General features: G+C 40.7%; 2 protein-coding genes and 1 long non-coding RNA gene across 5 annotated transcripts in view; 1 reads left to right on the top strand and 2 right to left on the bottom strand.

Annotated features, from left to right (window-relative positions):
• Positions 1-5,321, top strand: part of TPK1 (thiamin pyrophosphokinase 1) — a 311,687-nt gene extending 306,366 nt beyond the window's left edge. For all 3 annotated transcript variants that reach the window (XM_063304195.1, XM_063304190.1, XM_063304191.1), the window contains one exon: positions 4,217-5,321. In XM_063304195.1, the coding sequence (XP_063160265.1) occupies positions 4,217-4,347 (131 nt within the window). In that variant the 3' untranslated portion in view covers positions 4,348-5,321. The remainder of the gene's footprint in view (positions 1-4,216) is intronic.
• Positions 5,322-5,659: 338 nt separating this feature from the next.
• LOC134498063 (uncharacterized) lies at positions 5,660-8,203 on the bottom strand. The gene is made up of 2 exons (XR_010067984.1): positions 8,155-8,203; positions 5,660-5,802 (listed from the first exon to the last, which is right to left on the bottom strand). It is a non-coding gene; the product is annotated as an uncharacterized LOC134498063 (long non-coding RNA).
• A 2,018-nt stretch (positions 8,204-10,221) lies between these two features.
• Positions 10,222-21,123, bottom strand: LOC134498055 (trichohyalin-like). The gene is made up of 5 exons (XM_063304186.1): positions 18,318-21,123; positions 17,896-18,020; positions 14,242-15,882; positions 12,427-13,845; positions 10,222-11,361 (listed from the first exon to the last, which is right to left on the bottom strand). The coding sequence occupies exons 1-5, from the start codon at positions 21,121-21,123 to the stop codon at positions 10,222-10,224; spliced, it is 7,131 nt and encodes a 2,376-aa protein (XP_063160256.1).
• Positions 21,124-21,712: the final 589 nt, after the last annotated feature.

The following is a 21,712-nucleotide window of genomic DNA, read 5'->3' as shown; positions in this document are numbered from 1 at the left end:
ATTAGAAGGAAAAATAAATAAATGAAAAGGGACTTAGTACTATGTCCATCTATCTACCAGGAGGATAATTCTCCAAAATAGAACAGAATGGTGGCCAAGAATGAAAGACAGAAAGAATCCAGACACACAGAACTGTATAATTTACAATTACTTTACACATTAAGAAATACAACAATGAATGATTTCCAGGGAAAATATATAAACAAGGAAAGAAAACTGAACGAAAGCTCTGACAACTGATAAAGTATTGCCTTTAAACAAAATGAATTACTGGAATATAATCTGCATGTTGTAAAAGGGTGGGTGGAGGGAAAGGGACGAGGAAGAGAGATGAATGGAAAGTTAAATAAGTGAAGTTCAAATAGGAATCAGGATAATTTTGAAAAGGGTGCAAGTTGGTTGCAGTGTATTCCCCACAGACGGCACCATCAGCAGCCAGGCACAGAGGGCTGTTCCCCACCCCTTAATTGTGCCAGTAATCCAAAAGGATGGCTTTTGCCATTCAACCCAAAGGCTGAATTCGGAGTGACAGAGATGGCGGCCTCACTGCAAGAGCAGCTCCAATTTGAGGCCAGTCTGACTTATTTATTTCTGCCACAAAGGCTTTTATGCCCCTAAATTCACATAGCTTGCAACACCACCACAAGGGTAAAAGTAAAAATCAAAAATCCAACACATAAAATACCTCATAAACCATGACGGTGTCGTCCCAGAGGAGACGTCCCCAAATCGCTTCCAGAGAATCAGGTGTTTACGGTCTTTCAGAAACCCAGTAAGGTGGAAGAGGGTGACATACCCAGGGATAAGCTGTTCCAAAAAAGGAGCTCATCACTGAGAAAGCTCACCCAGGGGTCCCAGTAGAGGGCATTAGGAGGAGCCCTCAACAAGCCCTCTCTTCCCAATCTCACTGGATGAGCAGATTCAGTCCAAAGAAAGTGGTCTCTCCGCTTCTTGGCCCTGGGCTATGAACGGTCAGTGGTGAGAGCACGATTAAACACGTGTTACACCCAGAAGCTAACCGGTAGCCAGTGCAGCTCCTGATTTTGTACAGCCATATTGGCAAATTGCGATGTGCCCCTAATTATAATGCAGCTGCACGATGTACCAGCTGAAGCTTCTGAAATACTGTATATTCAAGGGGAGCCTCATATGGATCCAATTGTAGGAGTCTAGCTCTGAGGTAATGAGGGCATGAGTGTTCTAGCCCACTCACCCTTCCACTATGTTTTACAAAGGCAAGGCTCAAATTTATTTTTGATCCTGTTGACAAATTTTTAAATTAGGACTTACTTAGAGGCTCCAGAAATCTAAAAACCGTTGCTCCATTTTCCACCATGTTTGCTCTGTTATATACTCCTACTTTGAGAATTTTACCTTTTAACTTGGTACCCCAAATGGTCAAATTTGCTTCCTAATTTTGGAAGTGCGTTCCAGGAGAAGTGGGGGGAAGAACGCAGGCCCTGCAGTAACATTGATTTTTCCACTTAGAAGACATGTTGTGAAGATTGCATATTACTGCACCTTATTTGAGTTTTTCAGTTATTTTCCTTCCTTTATAAATTGCCACTGAAGAATTTGGTGTAGAAAATGTGGGGACAGTGTCGCTTCCAGGATGCATAATGTCAGTTTTGCTGCCTTACCTTAATCCAGGCCATGGTTCAATTTTTTTTGTATTTTATATTCTTAGCTACAGTGATAAGAAACGTTTGCTAGGCATATAATCACTCGTTCACAAGAATTATATGAATTGTGAGTGGGATCTTATTTCCTCTATTTTTCCCTAGTGTTTTACAAAACAAAAACAAAAACACTCTGCCTGAAGGCAGCTGAAAGGGGCCACCTACTGGACAGAAACGGCTATTACTAATTTAGCTTTTATACTGTACAGTACTTATACCTTAGATAAAGAAAGTAAAGCTATTCAAAGCATTCAGAAAAGGTGCTTGGCAAAGTGCATTAGCACAAGCAAAACACCTCTCCTTGAAGCACAAAAGCAGCTGCATCCTTTGAGAGGCTCACGGGGTTGCTTCAGAAGCTATCTCTGCACGGACTTCATTTTGCTGGCAAAGCATCTCTTTGGGGTGCTTCAGGCAGCCTCACGCTGTTGTAGTAAATGTTGAGGCACCACACTCAGAGTAAAGCCTCGGCTACAGATTTGGGAGCCCGTATAATTCTTTTTCAGAATGGGGAGCAGCACACATGTAACATGGAAATAAAAATCTAAACAGATATTTTTCTGGTTGCTTTATTTTTTAAAAAGGTTAAATGTTTTCTAAAATCTTGCCAGCCAGGATGATTGGAATGTATATCTTTGATTTTAAAAGAACTGATACTCTTACGATTTGTTCTGTAATTCTGAGGGTTGGTCAGGTATAATTTAAAGAAACATATTTCAAACATTCCAAAAAATCCCAAATTCTTGGGAGGAGCCATGGCAGTTACAGCCTGTAGTACATTCTATGTAAGATGCTCTCAGCACCATGATTTGGAAGCAAATTTCATCAAAAGGGAGCCCCATATTTGAATAAGCATGTTTACCATTACAGGTAGTCCTTGCTGAGTGACCACTCATTCAGCAGCCATTCGAAGTTATAACAGTGCTGAACGAGGAGGACTTACGATGGGACCTTGTAGTTGTGGCCATCATGGTGTGCCTGTGGCCATGTGATCGTGATTCGGGCACTCGACAACCAGTTCTAAATTACGATGTTGCAGCGCCCGGTTGTCATGTGATTGCCATTTGCGATCTTCACTGCCGGCTTCTTTTTTTTTCTTTTAATAGAAAATTTTATTGTGTTTCAAAGAAAGAATAAAAACTACAATGAAAACAAAAAACTACAGAAAAAGATAAACTAAAAAAGTGCAGAAACACAAGAGAAGAATTTAAAAAAAAAAAAATTACAAAAAGATGTGGCTTCCAACTTTTAACAGCAAGGATATACAGAATTTCCATAATCAATCTCTTACTCTATATTAAACCAAAACACATTATTTTTTATAAATCATTCCCCTTTAACACATAATAAAAACCACTAAGTACAGTTACTCCTCCCCCTTATATTAAAATTAAAAAAAAATTCATATAAGCCTCCTGAAATCTTTCTCTCCTCCAAAAGGTAAAACATATTTAATTATTCCCTTCCTACCACTATTCTATACATTTCTGTCTACTATAATATAAATCAAATTGAAAGGCCCATAAGTTGTCAGCTATTATATTTAATGATATAACAATTTTAATAAGCCCAATCTTAATAACCCAAAATCTTAATAAACACAAAAAACAAAACCAATTCAAAACAGTAAATCCAGATCTTTAAAGGCAAATAACGTAAGTCAAATCCTTAAAGCAAACCAAACAAACATTCTTCAACCCTTATCCCACTTCAAAATAAACCAGGGCAGTTACATATTCCCAAGATACGCACAGGGCTTTCTTCTTAAGAAAATCAAACAGCCCAGCTGCCCCCCTCCAAAATTCCAGGTTCTTTTCATGGCATTCCACCAGGAAATCAACCCTGTTTATGGCTGGCAGACCACTCTCCCCCCTAGATTTCTCCAACTCCATTAACCAATCTTCACCCTGCATCTTGACAGAAATCCCAATCTCAGTCTTAACAGAAAGCTTTCTATCACTCTTAGATTCTTCAGTTTCATCTACCACATCCCCAACTGATGGCACATTTTAGATCTCATATTTTCCACAATGTCCTGGATATCTTGCATAATGGTTTGATAAAAGTCAGAAGATATTTGTTTGAAATCCTGGTGGTCAGAAAGAATCTGCTGAAATCCTACATGTCTCACACAGTAGATTATGGCACCCCCTAGGAACTTAATCAGCAAAAGTCAAAGATATGGGAAACTTTGAAAGCTGTTTACAAAAAGTGAGAGTAAATAGCAGACTGTTCTCAAGGGAAAGCGCAGACAGAAAGCTAAAGGTTCAAATCAGCGGAAAGATTCAATGTGCGGGAAATGCTAATCTCTTCAAATTTAATACAACCGTTGCAACCCTACCAACGGCAACTGGAACTGCCACAACTGCCGTCATACGTTGGTGCAGTCACATGACATCATGCTTTATGACCGCATTGCTTAGTGATGGAGTTGCCGGTCCCAGTTACCATCATTAAACGAGGACTACCTGTGTGTGAATACTACTGAGTAGAAATGATGTGACAAAAAATCTTGAATTAACCTTTTTTCTTACTTCCAGATAGAAGTATTTTGAAGTTTGGGACCCTGGTCAGCACATCAAACACTTACGATGAAACTGGGATAGTGACCGTTGAAACTGACAAGCCTTTGCTTTGGACAATGGGAATTAAAGATAAAGGGAGTGCTTGAAAGATTGTCACTCTACATAGTCCAACTTGAAATGTAAGGTGAAATTTTCTGCTCTCTCAACCACCAGCCAAATGAGAATTTTATATTGCAATTACAGTATTTCATTATGCTTTTATAAAAAAATCAACATTTTATATGGTTGTTTTTTAAAAAATGCAGCTTCAGTCTATTGAATGCCACAGATTTTATGATGTTTTTCTTTTTGGAGCAAATCTGTATTTAAAAGCTTTTGTTTTAAAGCCTGAAAGTGGATGCATTTTCAGATAACTCTGCCTGTAACCAGTGAATAGAGATGTTGCTTTATTTTAACTCACGTAAGATTGGTAATCAGAAATGGGTATGATGTACAACGTTCCATGCTCTATTCTATCTGCTGTTTCTATGCCTCAAACTCTTTAGCAAAATGGAAACTTTGCTACTGGTTTGGAATAAGCAGTGCCTCCTATTAGCTACTGGCTAATAAATAGCCACACACTGAATGCATGTAAAATTAGTCTAGAGGATGCAGTGCAAACCAGATATTGTAAGGGGACATGCACACACACACACACACACACACAGCCACCTGCAGCTCTCCATACACATCTGTGCATAAGCAAAGAGCCTGACTTCACTCACTCTTTCCCCCCTCTGCTCTATTAGGGACCATATTTCTCTTTATGTGTGTTTGCATGTATAGTGTCTAATACGTGTATTTTATCTCCTGATCCCGTGGTAGCTGAGAGCTAAACTTAAGTCTCATGTATGTCTCTGCCAATAAAATTAAACCAGAATGAATTTTACATTGTAAGCAATTTTAATTATACTTTACCTTGGCTCTACTCTGCATTAACCACAATAACAAATACTGAGCTAAAGCAATTCCTCAAACTTGCCAAAGTTTAATGGATCAGTTGTTTTGGAAAGTGATGTCAACAAATACCACATTGCAAATTAGCCCTACGCTTGCCTTAATAAAGATATAATTTAAAATATGTTTGTTAGTTATATTTTTGCTTCTAACAGCCCATGGGGAGCAAAGTGTACACCTTTTTTTTCATCGTAAAGACTGACAGAAGTTGGGCACCTTCAGTGGTAATCCGAAGTACGTGAGTGTAAGAAAGTCATTTATATAGAAAACTACCCAATACTGTTCAGTTTCTTCCAGCCAGCACTGATGTTTTCCCGACCTCCAAGAAGAAATGGGATGCTTCGTAAGCTATCTGCTCTTCCCCAGAAAGCTCACATCAGCTAGTTTATCAAGGTTAAAGCTTCAAGTGTTGATTAGTCAACCTCCATGTGTTTGCATTAACCAAATAGGGTATCACACAAATTTTACTTTAAAATCTAGTTTATATTGACAAGCAATAAAAGACGAAGATCTACATAGACAATTAAGCCAGAAAGTGCACAACGATCTGTTCTTTTACCATGCACAAATATAAAGTAATGTCTTCCTGATGTGTTTAGCCACCACTGTAAAAAGAAAAAGAAGATGTCAATTGAGACACTGCCACATGATATATTCAATGATATTATTGTGTTATTATCTTTTATTTAAGAAACATAATGTAAATATTACCCTACAATTAACAAGCTCAGAGAAAGAATAAAAAAAGTATTTATGTAAGAGTAGGGACATGTAGATAAGTACTTAATTAGTTCAATGAACCCAAGATTTTAGATTTAAAATTTCTTAAGGAGCAAGCCCCCAAGCTTCACACCCAAAGATCCCATTAAGGATTCCAAGGACTGTATATCCTGTCATGGGAGATGCTTGTCTGAGAAAAAAGATCTAATTGGCCAAAACTAAACTTCAGTTAAACTCTTACTTTGGATCTCAATCAGAAGAAGCATTTTGGAATTCTGAAGGTTTTTTTTTTAATATACTCTTGGGGGGAGACCGATGCATGCACTTTCCCCTCCTCTTTGGACTCAGCAGAAAGCACTGGCCTCAAGGCTCGACCACACCAGATAACCTGGCATCCAAAGCTGCTTTTACAGCCACTCTCCCATCCATCCCTAGCACGGCTCACCCACCAAAGCCGTCAGTCCCACATACAAGCTAAGTATCCTACCAAAATGGTTAATTTCCAAAAAGAAATATAAAATTATTCTACAAATAAAGCAGAAGCCATCTCTATTATTCTTACTGACTTCCAGTGGGGACATGGTGGACTGAACAGCTGTCCCCGCGGGCTCAGCAGGCAGAACTGAGAACATGGCAGCCTTTTTAAGGCTCAGGCAGGTTTTTCCTGAAGCCCAGGAGTGTGTTCCAGAAAAAGGAAAACACCTGGAATCACTTTATTTGTCCTCTGGACGGCTGCTTGCAGCCAGATCACAAACAATGTTTGCGTTCGACTGGTAAAAGCTAGCTGGGAGGCTGGGATGTTACCATTTTCCAAGCCGCGCTGTAGCCTTAAAAGGAGACTAAGAATGGCCATCCCTTTTCTAAATCACCCAATTTATATTTCTTTTAAGTACGCATACTGTAAGAGAGGCTTTCTATAGCAAGGAGAAGTGGGGTCTCTTGGTGCTTATCGCTATTTTTGGGATTAATTTTTAAAAATTCTTTTTAAGTTTTGGACTTTGTTTTCCCTCCAAATATTTTGGAGGATTGAGCGGAAATACTTGTCTCCCTGTTATTATTTTTGTACTATATTTGAGGATATTATCATTTTCCTAGACGTTGAATTGGCTGATTTGAACTTTCAGTTTTCTGCTTCTACTTTCCCTGGGGAACTGTTTGAATATCTCACTTTTGCTTGGGTAAACACATTCCAGAATTCTTTCATATCTTCAACTTTCACTGGTTAAGCTCCTGGGGGTCACCATAATCTACTGTGTGAGACATGGAGGATTTTAAACTGATTTTCTGTGACTTTCACCAAGATTTTAAACAGATTCTGCCTGATTCCTACCAAGTTTTTATGCAAGATATTCAGCACATTGTGGAAAAGAGGAGGTCTAAAATGTGTCATTTAGCTGGGGATGTCGTGGATAAAACTGAAGAATTTAACAGTGACAGAAATGTCTCTTCTAAGAGTGAGATTGGGACTTCTGTTGAAATGCTGGATGAAGATTGGATAGTTGAGTTGAAGAAACTGAAGGGAGAGAGCGAGTTGCAAGCCACAAGTGAAATTGATCTTCTGGTGGAATGCCATGGAAAAGAAGGGGTATTATGTATGGGAGGTTCCCTGAAGAGAAGTTGGAGTTTTTGAGGGGGGGCAGTTGGGTTGTTCAATTTTTTTAAAGTAAAAAGCTCTGTATGCATTGTGGGGATATGTAAATGCGCTAGTTTATTTTGAAGTGGGATATGAGTTTAAGAACATTTATTTGAACTGCTTTTAGGGTTTGATTTCATTTATTTTTAAAGATTTGGATAAAGATTATTAAGGTATAATAAAAAATAATAAATGTCTATTTGGATGGTTTTGGGTTTAATATGATTAAGAATATTATCCTCCAAAATTGGCAGACAGGCATATTGTAACTTTGTTGTATGCAGATGACATAGTACTGTGGCAGAAATAACTGATTACAGCTGTAGGGCAGAACACACACTGGAACAGATTTTTCCACTGAGGCACAGGAAGGGAACCTTGAAGCTCACCTGGTCCCCCACTGTATCTATCGTATACAGTAATGTACAAAGATACAGAAATGCTTATGGGTCCAATGACAAAAATAGGGCACCTATACTGCTGAACAAATTAACCACTCCTGTTACTAAGATTACAAAAATGTTTTTGAATACATTTTTAAAATGTCAAAAAAAAAAAAAGACAGCAACAAAAATCTTCATTCAAAAGGCAGCAGTGAACTTACTCATTGAAATCTGTTGTTCTGTTTGTAAAATCAGTACTAATGTTCAATCTTATCAAGTAACTATCAGGGAGAGGGCCTTTTCACTAGTAGTGCCCTGCCTGAGAAATGCCCCTTTCTAAAGGAACTGCTTTGTTCAGGAAACAAGTAAGGGTATTCTGATATCTCAGTATTATTAATGTGCTATTAATGTCTTATTTTAAAAAATTACCTCATCTTGTTGTTCAATTTTGGTATTTACTTTAGTTTCAATACAGCGCATTAGCATTTTTGACATAGCAAACCATCACAGAAATGTTCTTAGTAAATGCATGTGTCACAGAGTCTGTGGTGCAGGATCTAGTTTGTCATCACATACAAGATTCGCAGACAGCACTAAAGGGGGAACAGGATAGGAGGAACCAACACGAACTTTTTGTCACACCTTTTTCTACCAACAAACCCTAGTAGGGCTTTAGCAAGTATTAAACGCAAATGAACCCAAGATTCAACTAACCAACTACAACAAAGAAATGACAAAAGTAAAACCCAGAATGGTATGTGTATATGTCAAGGGGGGAAAAGGACGGGCGGGAGGAAAGAGAATGGAGGGAAAGATTACAGCATCTGTTGAGTTAAGGGAACCTAGGTAAGGCTCAGCATCGCCTCACTTGGAGGAGTTGTTTACGTTTGATCATAGCTCTGACACAGACCCGGTCAGCTAGCAAGAGACTAAGCTAATCAGCCTCTGACCTGCCCAGCTACTGTACTGTACAGGGGGGAGTACCTCTGTCTCGCAGGTTTCTGTGATATAGTACAGTGCAGCAACACATGACCCACAGGTTCAATTTCCCCCTCACCATAAGGGCAGAGCCACAGCTCCTGTGGTCTTTTTAGAACCCTCCCTCCAACAGGATGGCGAGAACGACATCACGCCGAGCAAATCTGAAAGCTCTTCTGGTGCTTTGCGGATGGTATTGTACAGGTAATCTGTGGGAGCAACACTTTTTGGTGAGCTGTATATTTGATATTTTTATTTGGGTTATATTTGGGGATTATTTTAATCCTGATTATGTATAGTTGGTGTAAGAAACTCAGATGTGATCAGCTCTTGGAGCAGCATGTTAGCCTAGTAAAATAAATAAGTAAACAAATTAACTTGTTTGGAAGTAAGTCCCGCTAAGCTCACTCCCCAATAGGTAAGATTAGATTTGTTGCCTAGAAATCTCAAGTCTACTTCTTTATAACTTCAAAAGAAATGTCTTGATGACAAAAATACATCTACTCTTCACATCTACTTTTAGAGAATAAAGTGGGCAACCCTACACACTCTTATGAAAGGCAGCTTTTCTTTAAAATCTGATACTCTTTTGAAAGTATATCAAAGACCTTCTCTTCTCGCTATTGAAAGGTATGAAAAAATTGAGCATCTATAGATTACATACTTCATACAGATTAAGAGAGTTCCAAGGGAAAGACTCTAATTACTTTCCATTTACCTTATTAAAGGAAACAACACCTTTTTAATGGAATTTTTCACAGAGATGTGTTTAAAAATTTAATTGAATCAAATTAGAGAATCTAAAGACCAGTAATTTTATTTTATCAATGCTCTAATTTTGTGGTATGTATAAAAAGAATCCAGGCTGGATGCTGGTGGGGAAATATATAATGTGTTTGCTGGTCAATGTTTAAATGGTTCCTGTCTTAAAAATCTACTGAATTCAAACATTCCAATAATATTTGAATTGTATGAATGGAGAAAAAGCCAACTTGCAGTTTTGCCTCCAGCCAATGAATAAATTGCCTGAAGCATCTCCAAACCCTGAATGCTTATAAGAATCTGTACCTGGACTGATGCTATGTGGGTTAATTTAATCCTAAACAAAGTATACTGCTTATGGGGAGAGAGCCTTTAAAAATAGAAACATTTCCCTTCTTATTTCTTCCTTCCCATTTTTATTTCCATCAGTACAATGCTTGCAGATGACCTTACGATTGATCCATCCTTTCTCTGACTTTCAATTAGGATCAGAATTCTAGAGTTTAATCAGTTTGGAAAAAGTCCAGAACAGAGTTTGGGAATGGACTTCAAGAATTCTTGTCATACCCTCTGTTCCTAAGGGATTGTTGGTATTCCTTCTTCTCTAAATCCCTAAGAATTTTTCCTGGCACTTCATAGAACTTTTTACCAATTATGACCAAGTCTTTCTTTTGTGTTTCTTCAAATTCACTACCACATTCTGCGTTGCCCTCTTCATTCCCAGACTTAAGAAGAGATTCTGGAATTTGTGCTGCATACTTATGCTGTTTTTTTTCCATTTTCTCCAAGATCTGATTTTGTGCTTTCTCCAGTTTTTCTTCAGCTCTTTGAACTTCCTTCTGCCCGTCTACTGCTTTTTTCTGAGCATTCTCCTGTTCTGCCATTTGAATCTTTGCAAATTCCCCTAACATCAGATGAGCTCTTTTTTGATCGTCAAAGGCTTTCATCCATGTTCTTTGCTGATCATTCAGGGCTTCTCTCTGCCTTCCTTCCAGCTCCTTAATCATCATCTCAGCCTTGTGCTGTTCTGCTAAGGCCATATTCTGAGCCTGCTCTTGTTCTTCCAAAACTTCCCTTTGAATCTTGGCCAGTTCATTTATAGCATGATGCGCTCTTACTTGTTCATCTATGGCTTTCCTTTTTGCTGCTTCTTGCTCTTCCAGGGCTTTTCTTCGTGATTCTTCTAATTCAGCAAACATCTTCTTACTTCTCTGCTGTTCTTCAAAGGCCAGCCTCTGTGCTATCTGCTGCTCCTCTACGGCTTTAGCATGGGCTGTCTCCAGCTTTTTCATAGCCAGTTGTATTGCCCTTTTTTCTTCTAAGGCCCTCTGCTGTGCTCTTTCGTTTTCCTCCAAGGCCATCTTTTGAGCTATTGCCAAGTCCTCTAGAGCTTTCTTCTGAGCAATCTCTAATTCTTCTAGGGACTGGTGCATTTTTTCTCTTTCTTCCATGGCTTTCTTTTCAGCCCTTTCTTGCTCTTCTTGAAACTTTCTCTGAGTTTTTCTGAGTTCTTCCAGGGCAGCCTTAGCCAACTGCTTTTCTTCTTGAGATTTTTTCTGTGCTTTTTGTTCTTCCTCCAGTGCCTGTTTATGAGTCCTTTCCAGCACTTCAAGAGCTTTCTGAGCATTCTCCTTTTCCTCCAGCGCCTTCTTCTGAGTGATGTCTAGTTCTTCTAAGGCCTTCTGTGTCTTTCCTGTTTCTCCCATTGCTTTTTCCATGGTCCTTTCCTGCTCATTTTCGACCCTTCTCTCTGCCCTTGACAGTTTTATCAGAGCAGCTTCAGCCATTTTCTTTTCTTCTTCATATTTTTTCTGTGCTTGTTCCAGTTCCATCTGAGCTTTCTTTTGTTCCTCCAGGCTCAGCTGATGAGCTTTTTCCAAAGTATCCAAAGCTTTCTGAGCATTTGCCTCTTTCTCCAGAGCCACCCTCTGAGCAATCTCTAATTCTTTTAGTTTTTTATGAATTATTTCCCTTTCTCTGCTTGCTTTTCTCTCAGCCTTTTCCTGCTCCTCTTGAAATTGCCTTTTTGCTCTTGAGAATTCTTCCAGGGCTGCCTCAGCCATATTTTTTTCACCTTGATATTTCTGCTGCACTTTCGTTTGTCCCTCTAGGGCCTGAGTACGAGCTCTTTCTACATTATCCAGAGCCTTCCGAACTTTGGCTTCTTTCTCCAAGGCCTCCTTTTGAGCTACTTTTATTTTTTCTAACTCTTTCTGAGCTCTCTCTAGTTCTTTCATTGCTTGCATCTTAGATATTTCCTGCTCTTCGTGGAATTTTTTCTTTGTCTGTAAGAGTCCTTCCAGGGCTGCCTCACACATCTTCTTTTCTTCCTGACACTTCTTTCGTGCTTGCTCCAGTTCTTCCATAGCAGCTACCTGAACTTTCTTCTGCTCCTCTAGGAGTTCTTTATGAGCCCTTTCCAAAGCCTTCTGAGCTTTTTCCTCTTCTTCCTGGGTCTTCTTCTGAGCAACTTCTAATTCTTCTATAGTCTTCTGAGTTCTCTCGTTTTCTTTCATTGTTTTCTTCTTAACTCTTTCCTGTTCTTCATGGAATTGTCTCTGAGTTCTTAAGAGTTCCTGCAGGGCAGTTTCAGCCATCTTTTTTTCTTCTTGAATTTTCTTCAGTGCTTTCTTCTGTTCTTCCAGTGCCTGTTTATGAGCTCTGTCAAGAACATCCCGAGTTTTTTGAGCTTTCTCTTGTTCCTTCAGGGCCTTCTTCCGAGCATTCTCTAATTCTTCTGACTCTTTCTGAGCTCTCTCTCTGTCTTCAGTTGCTTTCTTCTCTGCTGAATGCTGCTCTTCATGGATGTTTTTCTGAATTCTTGATAATTCTTCCAGAGCAGCCTCAGCCATCTTTCTTTCTTCCTGAGATTTCTTTTGAGCATTTTTCTGTTCCTCTAATGCCTGCTTATGCGTTCTTTCCAGAACGTCCAAAGCGTTCTGAGCTCTTTTCTGTTCTTCCAGGGCCTCCTTTTTAGCTGTCAACAAGTTCTCCAGGGCCTTCTTCTGAGCCATGTCTAATTCTTTTAGCATTGTCTTGGCTTTCTCCCTTTCTTCTATTGCCTTTCTCTCAGCTGTTTCTTGCTCCTTTTGGACTTGTCTCAGGAGATCTGCCAGGGCTGCTTCAGCCATTTTCTTTTCTTCCTGAGATTTTTTCTGTACTTGTTCCTGTTCCATCATGGCAGCCAAATGAGCCTTCTTCTGTTCCTCTAGTACCTGTTTATGGGCAATTCCTAGAGCATGCTGAGATGTCTGGGCCTTCTCCTGTTCTTCCAGAGCCTTCTTCTGGGCCTCTTCTAATTTTTTAATGTTTCTCTGAAGTGTCTCTCTTTCTTCTACGGCTTTCTTCTCAGCCTTCTCCTGTTCCCCTTGGAGAGTTTTTTGGGTCCTTAAGAGCTCTTGTAGTCTTGCCTCAGCCATTTCCTTTTCTTCTTGAGATTTTTTCCACGCTTGCTCTTGTTCTTGAATAGCTATCTGAGCTTTCTTCTGTTCATTCAGGGCACATTGATGGGCTTTTTCTGCAGCCTCCAGGGCTTTCTGAGCCCTTTTCTGTTCCTCCTGGGCTTTCTTCTGAACAATCTTTAATTCTGCTAGGGCAATCTGAGTTCTTTCTCTTTCTTCCATGGTTTTTTTCTCAGCCATTTTCTTCTCTTCTTGGAACTTCCTCTGAGTTTTTAAAAGTTCATCCAAGGTTGCTTCAGCCATCTTCTTCTCTTCCTGAATTTTTTTCCTTGTTTTTTCTTGTTCCTCCATCGCTGCTATCTGAGCGCTTTTTTGATCTTCTAGGGCCATTTTACGAGATCTTTCTACAGCTTCTAGAGCTCTCTGAGTTCTTTCCTGTTCCTCCAGGGCTTTCTTTTGAGCAGTTGCTAATTCTTTCAGAGCCTTCTGTATACTCTTCTTTTCATCCATGATTCTTTTTTCAGCATTTTCCTGTTCTTCTTGAAATTTCCTCTGAGCTCTTAAAACATTTTCCAAAGCAGTTTCAGCCATCTTCTTTTCTTCTTGGGATTTCTTCCATGCTCGTTCCTGTTCTTCAGTGGATGCCATTTTAGCTTTCATCTGATCTTCCAGGGCCTGTTTTTGAGCTTTTTCAACTGCTTCCAGAGCTTTCTGAGCTTTTGTCTGTTCCTCTATGGCTTTCTTCTGTTCAATCTGCAATTCTTCTAGGGCCTTTTGAATTCTTTTTCTATCTTCCCTGTCTTTCTCCTCAGTTCTTTTCTGCTCTGCTTGAATCTGTCTTTGAATCTTAGACAGATTTTCCAAAGCTGCCTCAGCCATCTTCTTTTCCTCTTCAGATTTTTTCTGTGCTTGCTCAAGTTCTTCAATGGCAGACGCCTGAGCTTTCTCTTGTTCCTCTACAACTCTCTTCTGAGCAATTTCTAATTCTTCAAGAGCCTTCTGTGCTCTCTCTTTTTCTTCTAGCGCTTTCTTCTCAGTCTTTTCCTGCTCTTCTTGGACTTCTTTTTGGTACTGTGACAATTTTTCCAGGGCTGCCTCAGCCCTCTTCTTTTCTTCCTGAGATATTTTTTGTGCTTGCTCCTGTTCTTCCAAAGCAGCCATCTGAGCTTTTTTTTGTTCCTCTAGAGCCTGCTTATGAGCTCTTTCTACAGCTTCCAGAGCATTCTGAGCTCTTACCTGCTCCTCCAGGGCCTTCTTCTGAGCAATCTCTAATTCTTCTAGGGCCTTCTGAGCTCTCTCTCTTTCTTCCATTGCATTCTTCTTGACCTGCTTATGCTCTTCTTGCATTTGAATCTGAACTTGTGCAAGTTTTTCTAAAGCTGCCTCAGCCATCTTCTTTTCTTCTTCAGATTTTTTCCGTGCTTGCTCATGTTCTTTAGTGGCAGCCATCTGAGCTTTCTTCTGTTCCTCCAGTGCCTGCTTATGAGCTTTTTCAACATCTTCCAGAGCTCTCTGAGCTCTTGATTGTTCTTTAAGAGCTTGTTTCTGAGCAATCTCTAGTTCTCTGAGGGTCTTCTGAGCTATCTGTTTTTCTTGTATTGCTTTCTCTTCAGCCATTTCTTGCTCTTTTTGGAACTTTTGCTCTGTCCTTAAAAGCTCTTCTAGAGCTGCCTCCACCCTCTTCTTTTCTTCTGCCATTTTTTTCCACCCTTGCTCCTGTTCCTCCATGGCTGCTAGATGAGCTTTCTTCTGCTCCTCCATAGCCTGTTGATGAGCTATTTTTACCGCGTCCAGAGACTCTTTACCTTGATTTTGTTCCTCAAGTGCCTTCTTCTGAGCAATCTCTAATTCTTCTAGCGCATTCTGAGCTCTCTCTCTTTCTTCCATTGCATTCTTCTTGACCTGCTTATGTTCATCCTGCATTTGAATCTGAACTTGTGCAAGTTTTTCTAAAGCTGCCTCAGCCATCTTCTTTTCTTCTTCAGATTTTTTCCGTGCTTGCTCATGTTCTTTAGTGGCAGCCATCTGAGCTTTCTTCTGTTCCTCCAGTGCCTGCTTATGAGCTTTTTCAACATCTTCCAGAGCTCTCTGAGCTCTTGATTGTTCTTTAAGAGCTTGTTTCTGAGCAATCTCTAGTTCTCTGAGGGTCTTCTGAGCTATCTGTTTTTCTTGTATTGCTTTCTCTTCAGCCATTTCCTGCTTCTTTTGGAACTTTTGCTGTGCCCTTAAAAGCTCTTCTAGAGCTGCCTCCACCCTCTTTTTTTCTTCTTCCAGTTTTTTCCACCCTTGCTCCTGTTCCTCCATGGCTGCTAGATGAGCTTTCTTCTGCTCCTCCATAGCCTGTTGATGAGCTATTTTTACTGCTTCCAGAGACTCCTGACCTTGATTTTGTTCCTCCAGGGCCTTCTTCTGAGCAATCTCTAATTCTTCTAGGGCCTTCTGAGCTCTCTCTCTTTCTTCCATTGCATTCTTCTTGGCTTGCTTTTGCTCTTCTTGCATTTGTATCTGAACTTGTGCAAGTTTTTCTAAAGCTGCCTCAGCCATCTTCTTTTCTTCTTCAGATTTTTTCTGTGCTTGTTCATGTTCTTCAATGGCAGCCTTCTGAGCTTTCTTCTGTTCCTCCAGTGCCTGCTCATGAGCTTTTTCGACATCTTCCAGAGCTCTCTGAGCTCTTGCTTGTTCTTCAAGAGCTTGTTTCTGAGCAATCTCTAGTTTTCTGAGGGTCTTCTGGGCTATCTGTTTTTCTTGTATTGCTTTCTCTTCAGCCATTTCTTGCTCTTTTTGGAACTTTTGCTCTGTCCTTAAAAGCTCTTCTAGAGCTGCCTCCACCCTCTTCTTTTCTTCTGCCATTTTTTTCCACCCTTGCTCCTGTTCCTCCATGGCTGCTAGATGAGCTTTCTTCTGCTCCTCCATAGCCTGTTGATGAGCTATTTTTACCGCGTCCAGAGACTCTTTACCTTGATTTTGTTCCTCAAGTGCCTTCTTCTGAGCAATCTCTAATTCTTCTAGCGCGTTCTGAGCTCTCTCTCTTTCTTCCATTGCATTCTTCTTGACCTGCTTATGTTCATCCTGCATTTGAATCTGAGCTTGTACAAGTTTTTCTAAAGCTGCCTCAGCCATCTTCTTTTCTTCTTCAGATTTTTTCCGTACTTGCTCATGTTCTTTAGTGGCAGCCATCTGAGCTTTCTTCTGTTCCTCCAGTGCCTGCTTATGAGCTTTTTCAACATCTTCCAGAGCTCTCTGAGCTCTTGTTTGTTCTTCAAGAGCTTGTTTCTGAGCAATCTCTAGTTCTCTGAGGGTCTTCTGAGCTATCAGTTTTTCTTGTATTGCTTTCTCTTCAGCCATTTCCTGCTCTTTTTGGAACTTTTGCTGTGTCCTTAAAAGCTCTTCTAGAGCTGCCTCCACCCTCTTCTTTTCTTCTGCCATTTTTTTCCACCCCTGCCCCTGTTCCTCCATGGCTGCTAGATGAGCTTTCTTCTGCTCCTCCATAGCCTGTTGATGAGGTATTTTTACTGCTTCCAGAGACTCCTGACCTTGATTTTGTTCCTCACGTGCCTTCTTCTGAGCAATCTCTAATTCTTCTAGGGCCTTCTGAGCTCTCTCTCTTTCTTCCATTGCATTCTTCTTGACCTGCTTATGCTCTTCTTGCATTTGAATCTGAACTTGTGCAAGTTTTTCTAAAGCTGCCTCAGCCATCTTCTTTTCTTCGTCAGATTTTTTCCGTGCTTGTTCATATTCTTCAATGGCAGCCACCTGAGCTTTCTTTTCCTCCAGGGCCTGCTCATGAGCTTTTTCAACATCTTCCAGAGCTCTCTGAGCTCTTGTTTGTTCTTCAAGAGCTTGTTTCTGAGCAATCTCTAGTTTTCTGAGGGTCTTCTGGGCTATCTGTTTTTCTTGCATTGCTTTCTCTTCAGCCATTTCCTGCTCTTTTTGGAACTTTTGCTCTGTCCTTAAAAGGTCTTCTAGAGCTGCCTCCACCCTCTTCTTTTCTTCTTCCAATTTTCTCCATTCTTGTTCCTGTTCCTCCATGGCTGCTAGATGAGCTTCCTTCTGCTCCTCCATAGCCTGTTGATGAGCTATTTTTACTGCTTCCAGAGACTCCTGACCTTGATTTTGTTCCTCAAGTGCCTTCTTCTGAGCAATCTCTAATTCTTCTAGGGCATTCTGAGCTCTCTCTCCTTCTGCCATTGCATTCTTCTCAGCCTGCTTATGCTCTTCTGGCATTTGAATCTGATCTTGTGCAAGTTTTTCTAAAGCTGCCTCAGCCATCTTCTTTTCTTCTTCAGATTTTTTCCGTACTTGCTCATGTTCTTTAGTGGCAGCCATCTGAGCTTTCTTCTGTTTCTCCAGTGCCTTCTTATGAACTTTTTCTACATCTTCCAGAGCTGTCTGAGCTCTTGTTTGTCCTTCAAGTGCTTGTTTCTGAGCAATCTCTAATTCTCTGAGGGTCTTCTGGGCTATCTGTTTTTCTTGTACTGCTTTGTCTTCAGCCATTTCCTGCTCTTTTTGGAATTTCTGCTGTATCCTTAAAAGCTCTTCCAGAGCTGTCTCTGTCCTCTTCTTTTCTTCTTTCATTTTTTTCCACCCCTGCCCCTGTTCCTCCATGGCTGCTAGATGAGCTTTCTTCTGCTCCTCCATAGCCTGTTGGTGAGCTATTTCTACTGCTTCCAGAGCCTTCTGAGCTTTTTTCTGTTCCTCAAGGGCTTTCTTTTGAACAGTTTGTAATTCTTCTAGGGCCTTCTGAGCTTGCTCTCTCTCTTCCATTGCCATTTTCTCAGCCTTTTCCTGTTCTTCTTGGATCTTTCTTTGAGTTTTGAAAACGTCTTCCAGAGCAGCTTCAGCCATCTTCTTTTCTTCTTCAGTTTTTTTCCATAGTTTTTCTTGTTCTTCTATGGCAGCCATCTTAACCTTTCTCTGTTCCTCCAGAGCCTGTTTGTGAGCTCTTTCTACAGCCTTCAAAGTTTTCTGAGCTTTTTCCTGACCCTCCAAAGCCTTTCTCTGAGCAACCTCTAATTCTTCTAAAGCTCTTTGTGCTTTCTCTCTTTCTTCCATAGCTTGCCTCTCAGCCCTTTCCTGCTCTTTTTGGACCTTTCTTTGAGCTTCTGTCCATTTTTCTAAAGCTGCCTCAGCCATCCTTTTATCATTCTGTGATTTTCTCTGGGCTTGTTCCTGTTCTTCCATGGCAGCTATCAGGACCTTTTTCTGCTCCTCCAGAGCCTTTTTATGAGCTCTTTCCAGAGTACCCAGGGCCTCCTGAGCCCTTTCCTGCTCTTCAAGAGCTTGCTGCTGCACCCTCTCCTGTTCCTCCAGGGCTTTCTTTGTGGCTTCTGCAAGCTCCTCTAAAGCCTCTTGTTGAGACTTGGCCAGTTCCTTCAGAGCTGCCTTCTGTATTTTCTCTTGTTCTTCCAGGATTATTTTAAAAGCCTGTTCTTGCTCGCAGAGTGCCTTTTGCTGTGATTTTTCCTGCTCATCTAATAATCTCTGCAAAGTGTTTTCTTCTTCATCAATTTCTTCTTGATAACTTCTAAGCTTTTCATCCAATTCTTGCTGAAGAGCTCTCAGTTGTTCCTCCAAATCATTTGGATGGACTGCTGCTTGGTGCTTCATTTCCTTCTCCTTAAAGTTCAGTAAAGTCTCTTGGAACTTTTCTTCTTTGTCTTCCTCCTTCTCAAAATATTTACCTGGCTTCCTTATTCTTCCCTGAAAAAATGACTCTGTGTCATCTCGGGCCATACCCTTCTGTTCTGTCAGAACTATTGGTCTTACTCTCTGCTGTTCCTCAGTGCTTTTTCCCCAAATCTCTCTCCATTCCTCCATGGTCTCCTTGTCATTTCCTTCTAGTTCTACTGGGGTAGTTTGAGATCGTTCCCGCTTCTTACAGGTTTTTGGGAGTCCTCTCAATAGAGTCTTACCCTTCTTCTCTTCAACTTTCTGCTCCGGCTTCCTCCTGAATCTGGCAGTTTTCTGGGCCTTTGGTTGTACCTCCTTTAACAAAGCATAGGATTCTTCATCGTAATCTAATTGGCAGGCCAAGGCAAGGTCTTTAGCTGCCTTCTGCCAGTAGCCAAGTATTTGTAGTGCTTTTCCTCGCCACTTGTAGGGCTGGGCTGAGTCAGGATTTATTTGGATGGCTTTATCACAGTCCCTAATTGCAGCGGTTGGCTTTTGTAGCTTCAAATAGACCCTGGCTCGGTTTGCATATAGGATAGTAAGATGTGGATTGAGCTTAATGGCTTCTGTGAACAAGTCTAAAGCTTTAAAAAGTTCTCCTTTATTGACTGCATCAAAAGCTTCTCTTTTCTTTTCATTGGCTAGTTTTCGCATTTCATCTGTTACTTTCAAGCTTTCATCTCCCATCTCCTGAGGAAGATCTTCATCTGGCTCAATAACCTCTTCAGTATCAATTTCCAATTCACTGTCCTCACTTTCTGCTTCAGCTTTACATTTTTGTTTCCTCATCGCTCCCTCCTGAGTCCTTCTTTCCAGCAGTTCAAATTGTCCTTGTTTTTCATGATCCATAAATTGACTATGTTCTTGTACTGCATGCATAGGATAAGCTTTACTTTGATCCTCTAGACAATAAAGAGGAAATATTTTAGGGTTCGAGGAATTACTATGCAGAATTGTCTTTTCCTCAGAAATGTGAAATGTTCTTGTCTCCTGTTCTTGGGAACAAGGCTCACAAATAACCGATTTATCTTGGGGGCTCTTTGCTTGCATTTTCTCTGCAGGAGCTTCTTTCATCCTGCTTATCGGCTCTTTAAATTCTCTCTGGTTCCTGCTTTCCTCGGGCTTTTCCCACCATTTAATTATTTTCTGGGCATCTGTTTGTATTTCCTTCAGCATGGCATAAGTATCTTCATCATACTCCAGCTGACAGGACAAAGCAAAATCTTTAGCAGCCTCCTGCCAACAACCTAGCATACAAAATGCCTCCCCACGGCACTTGTATGGCAAGGCCATATTGGGGTTTATTTTTATGGCATGGTTGCAGTCCTTTATGGCAGCAGTTGGCATATGAAGTTTCAGGAAGGTACTGGCTCGGCAAACATACAAGTTAATAAGATGGGGGGTCAATGTGATAGCCTTGGTGAGCAGCTCAGTTGCTCTTTGAAATTCACCTTTCTCTACTGCATCCAAAGCTGCTTTCTTGTTTTCACTGGCCTGCTTCCACTTCTCAACTCTCTCCACATTTTCATCTATCATCTCTTGGGAATCTTCAGTATGGTCTAGCTTTATCTTCTCTTCTTTGTTCCTTGCTATTTCGTTCTCCAGTTGTGTGCTAGTGCCTTTCTCTCTCTGCTCTTGTTTTTGATTCTCTAAATTTGTCTGTGCTTTCTTAATCTTCTCCAGTATCTCAGATTCCTTATACGTAAAGATGCACTTTGCTTGCCTCTCAGAAATTCTGTGAAATCCTAATTTTAGTTCCTTTAGTACTACATTGGCCTCTTTGTCATACTCTAATTTAGAAGCTAAAGCAAAGTCACAGGTTGCTTTTTTCAAACACCCTAATTCCTTGAATGCTTTTCCTCTCAATTTTAATGGCTCTGCTGATTTGGGATTCAGTTCAATGGCCATGTTGCAGTCTTTAATGGCAGCATATGGTTTTTGCAATTGCATATAGACATTGGCACGGTTAATGTAAGAAGTGGAAATGTCTCGGTTCAACTCAATGGCTTCAGAGAACAAATCAATAGCTTTTTGAAGTTCAGCTTTAGCTAGGGCTTCCAAAGCCGCCTCATTCTTTTCATTGATTTGGTTCCTTATCTCATCGGATATCAGCAGGTTTTTGAATTCTATTTCTTGGCTGTTATATTGTGATTGTTCCATATTTTCCTCATTACAAGTCTCCAAACTGTTCTTGTTCCATAGATCTTCCTGACGCTCACTGCCAGGCTCTTCTATACAGATGCTATTTTCAGCAAGTGACAAGGAACTGGCTACAGTTTCTAAAGATTCCCGGAGGAAGAGTCGATCTTCAGAATTTGCAACGCTGAGATCAGACATGACCCAATCTGCCATGTCACTTGGAAGATTACTTGATTCCATGATGAGGAAAAATGATGGAAGGAATCAGTTGGATCTTAAGGGGAAGGAAGAATTTAAGAACTGTGGCCTAAGAGAGGATGGAATTCTTATTCTAATGAATGACCTGATGAAAAATGGCCTCCATTCCTCTCTGCCATGGTCCTACTCCTACCCTACCATTACTACTTAATGAAGCAAAACTCAGTATTAGAGTCAACAACAAAGGAAGATTTTGTGATGTCATCAGTCATGTCATCACTGGCATCCCCATGTCATGGCCTCAGAACCAGGCTCCAAGGTGCAGGCAGATTGAAGGCCACTGAATCCAGCAATGATGCCTTCATGGGTCCCTCCCAGGGCCGCAACTAGGGGGGGCAAGTGGCGCCACACTGAGGGGGGTGCCAAAATGACAAAACAGTATTTGTATACTGACTGTACTTTTCCCAGCCTCTGCTACGCCAGGCATCAAAACCACTTACACCGGTCGCCGACCTTTGCTGAAGCAGAGCTATCGCTCAGCGTGTGGCTGAACTATGCCACCTCACCTCCCTCCACCTTTGCAGGGCCGATGCAGAGTACTACCCTACGCAAACGGCGTAACTGCGGTGGC

The sequence above is a fragment of the Candoia aspera genome, chromosome 4 (genome assembly GCF_035149785.1).
Source record: "Candoia aspera isolate rCanAsp1 chromosome 4, rCanAsp1.hap2, whole genome shotgun sequence".
Lineage (NCBI taxonomy): Eukaryota > Metazoa > Chordata > Lepidosauria > Squamata > Boidae > Candoia > Candoia aspera.
This window is presented reverse-complemented; position numbering and strand designations above follow the sequence as displayed.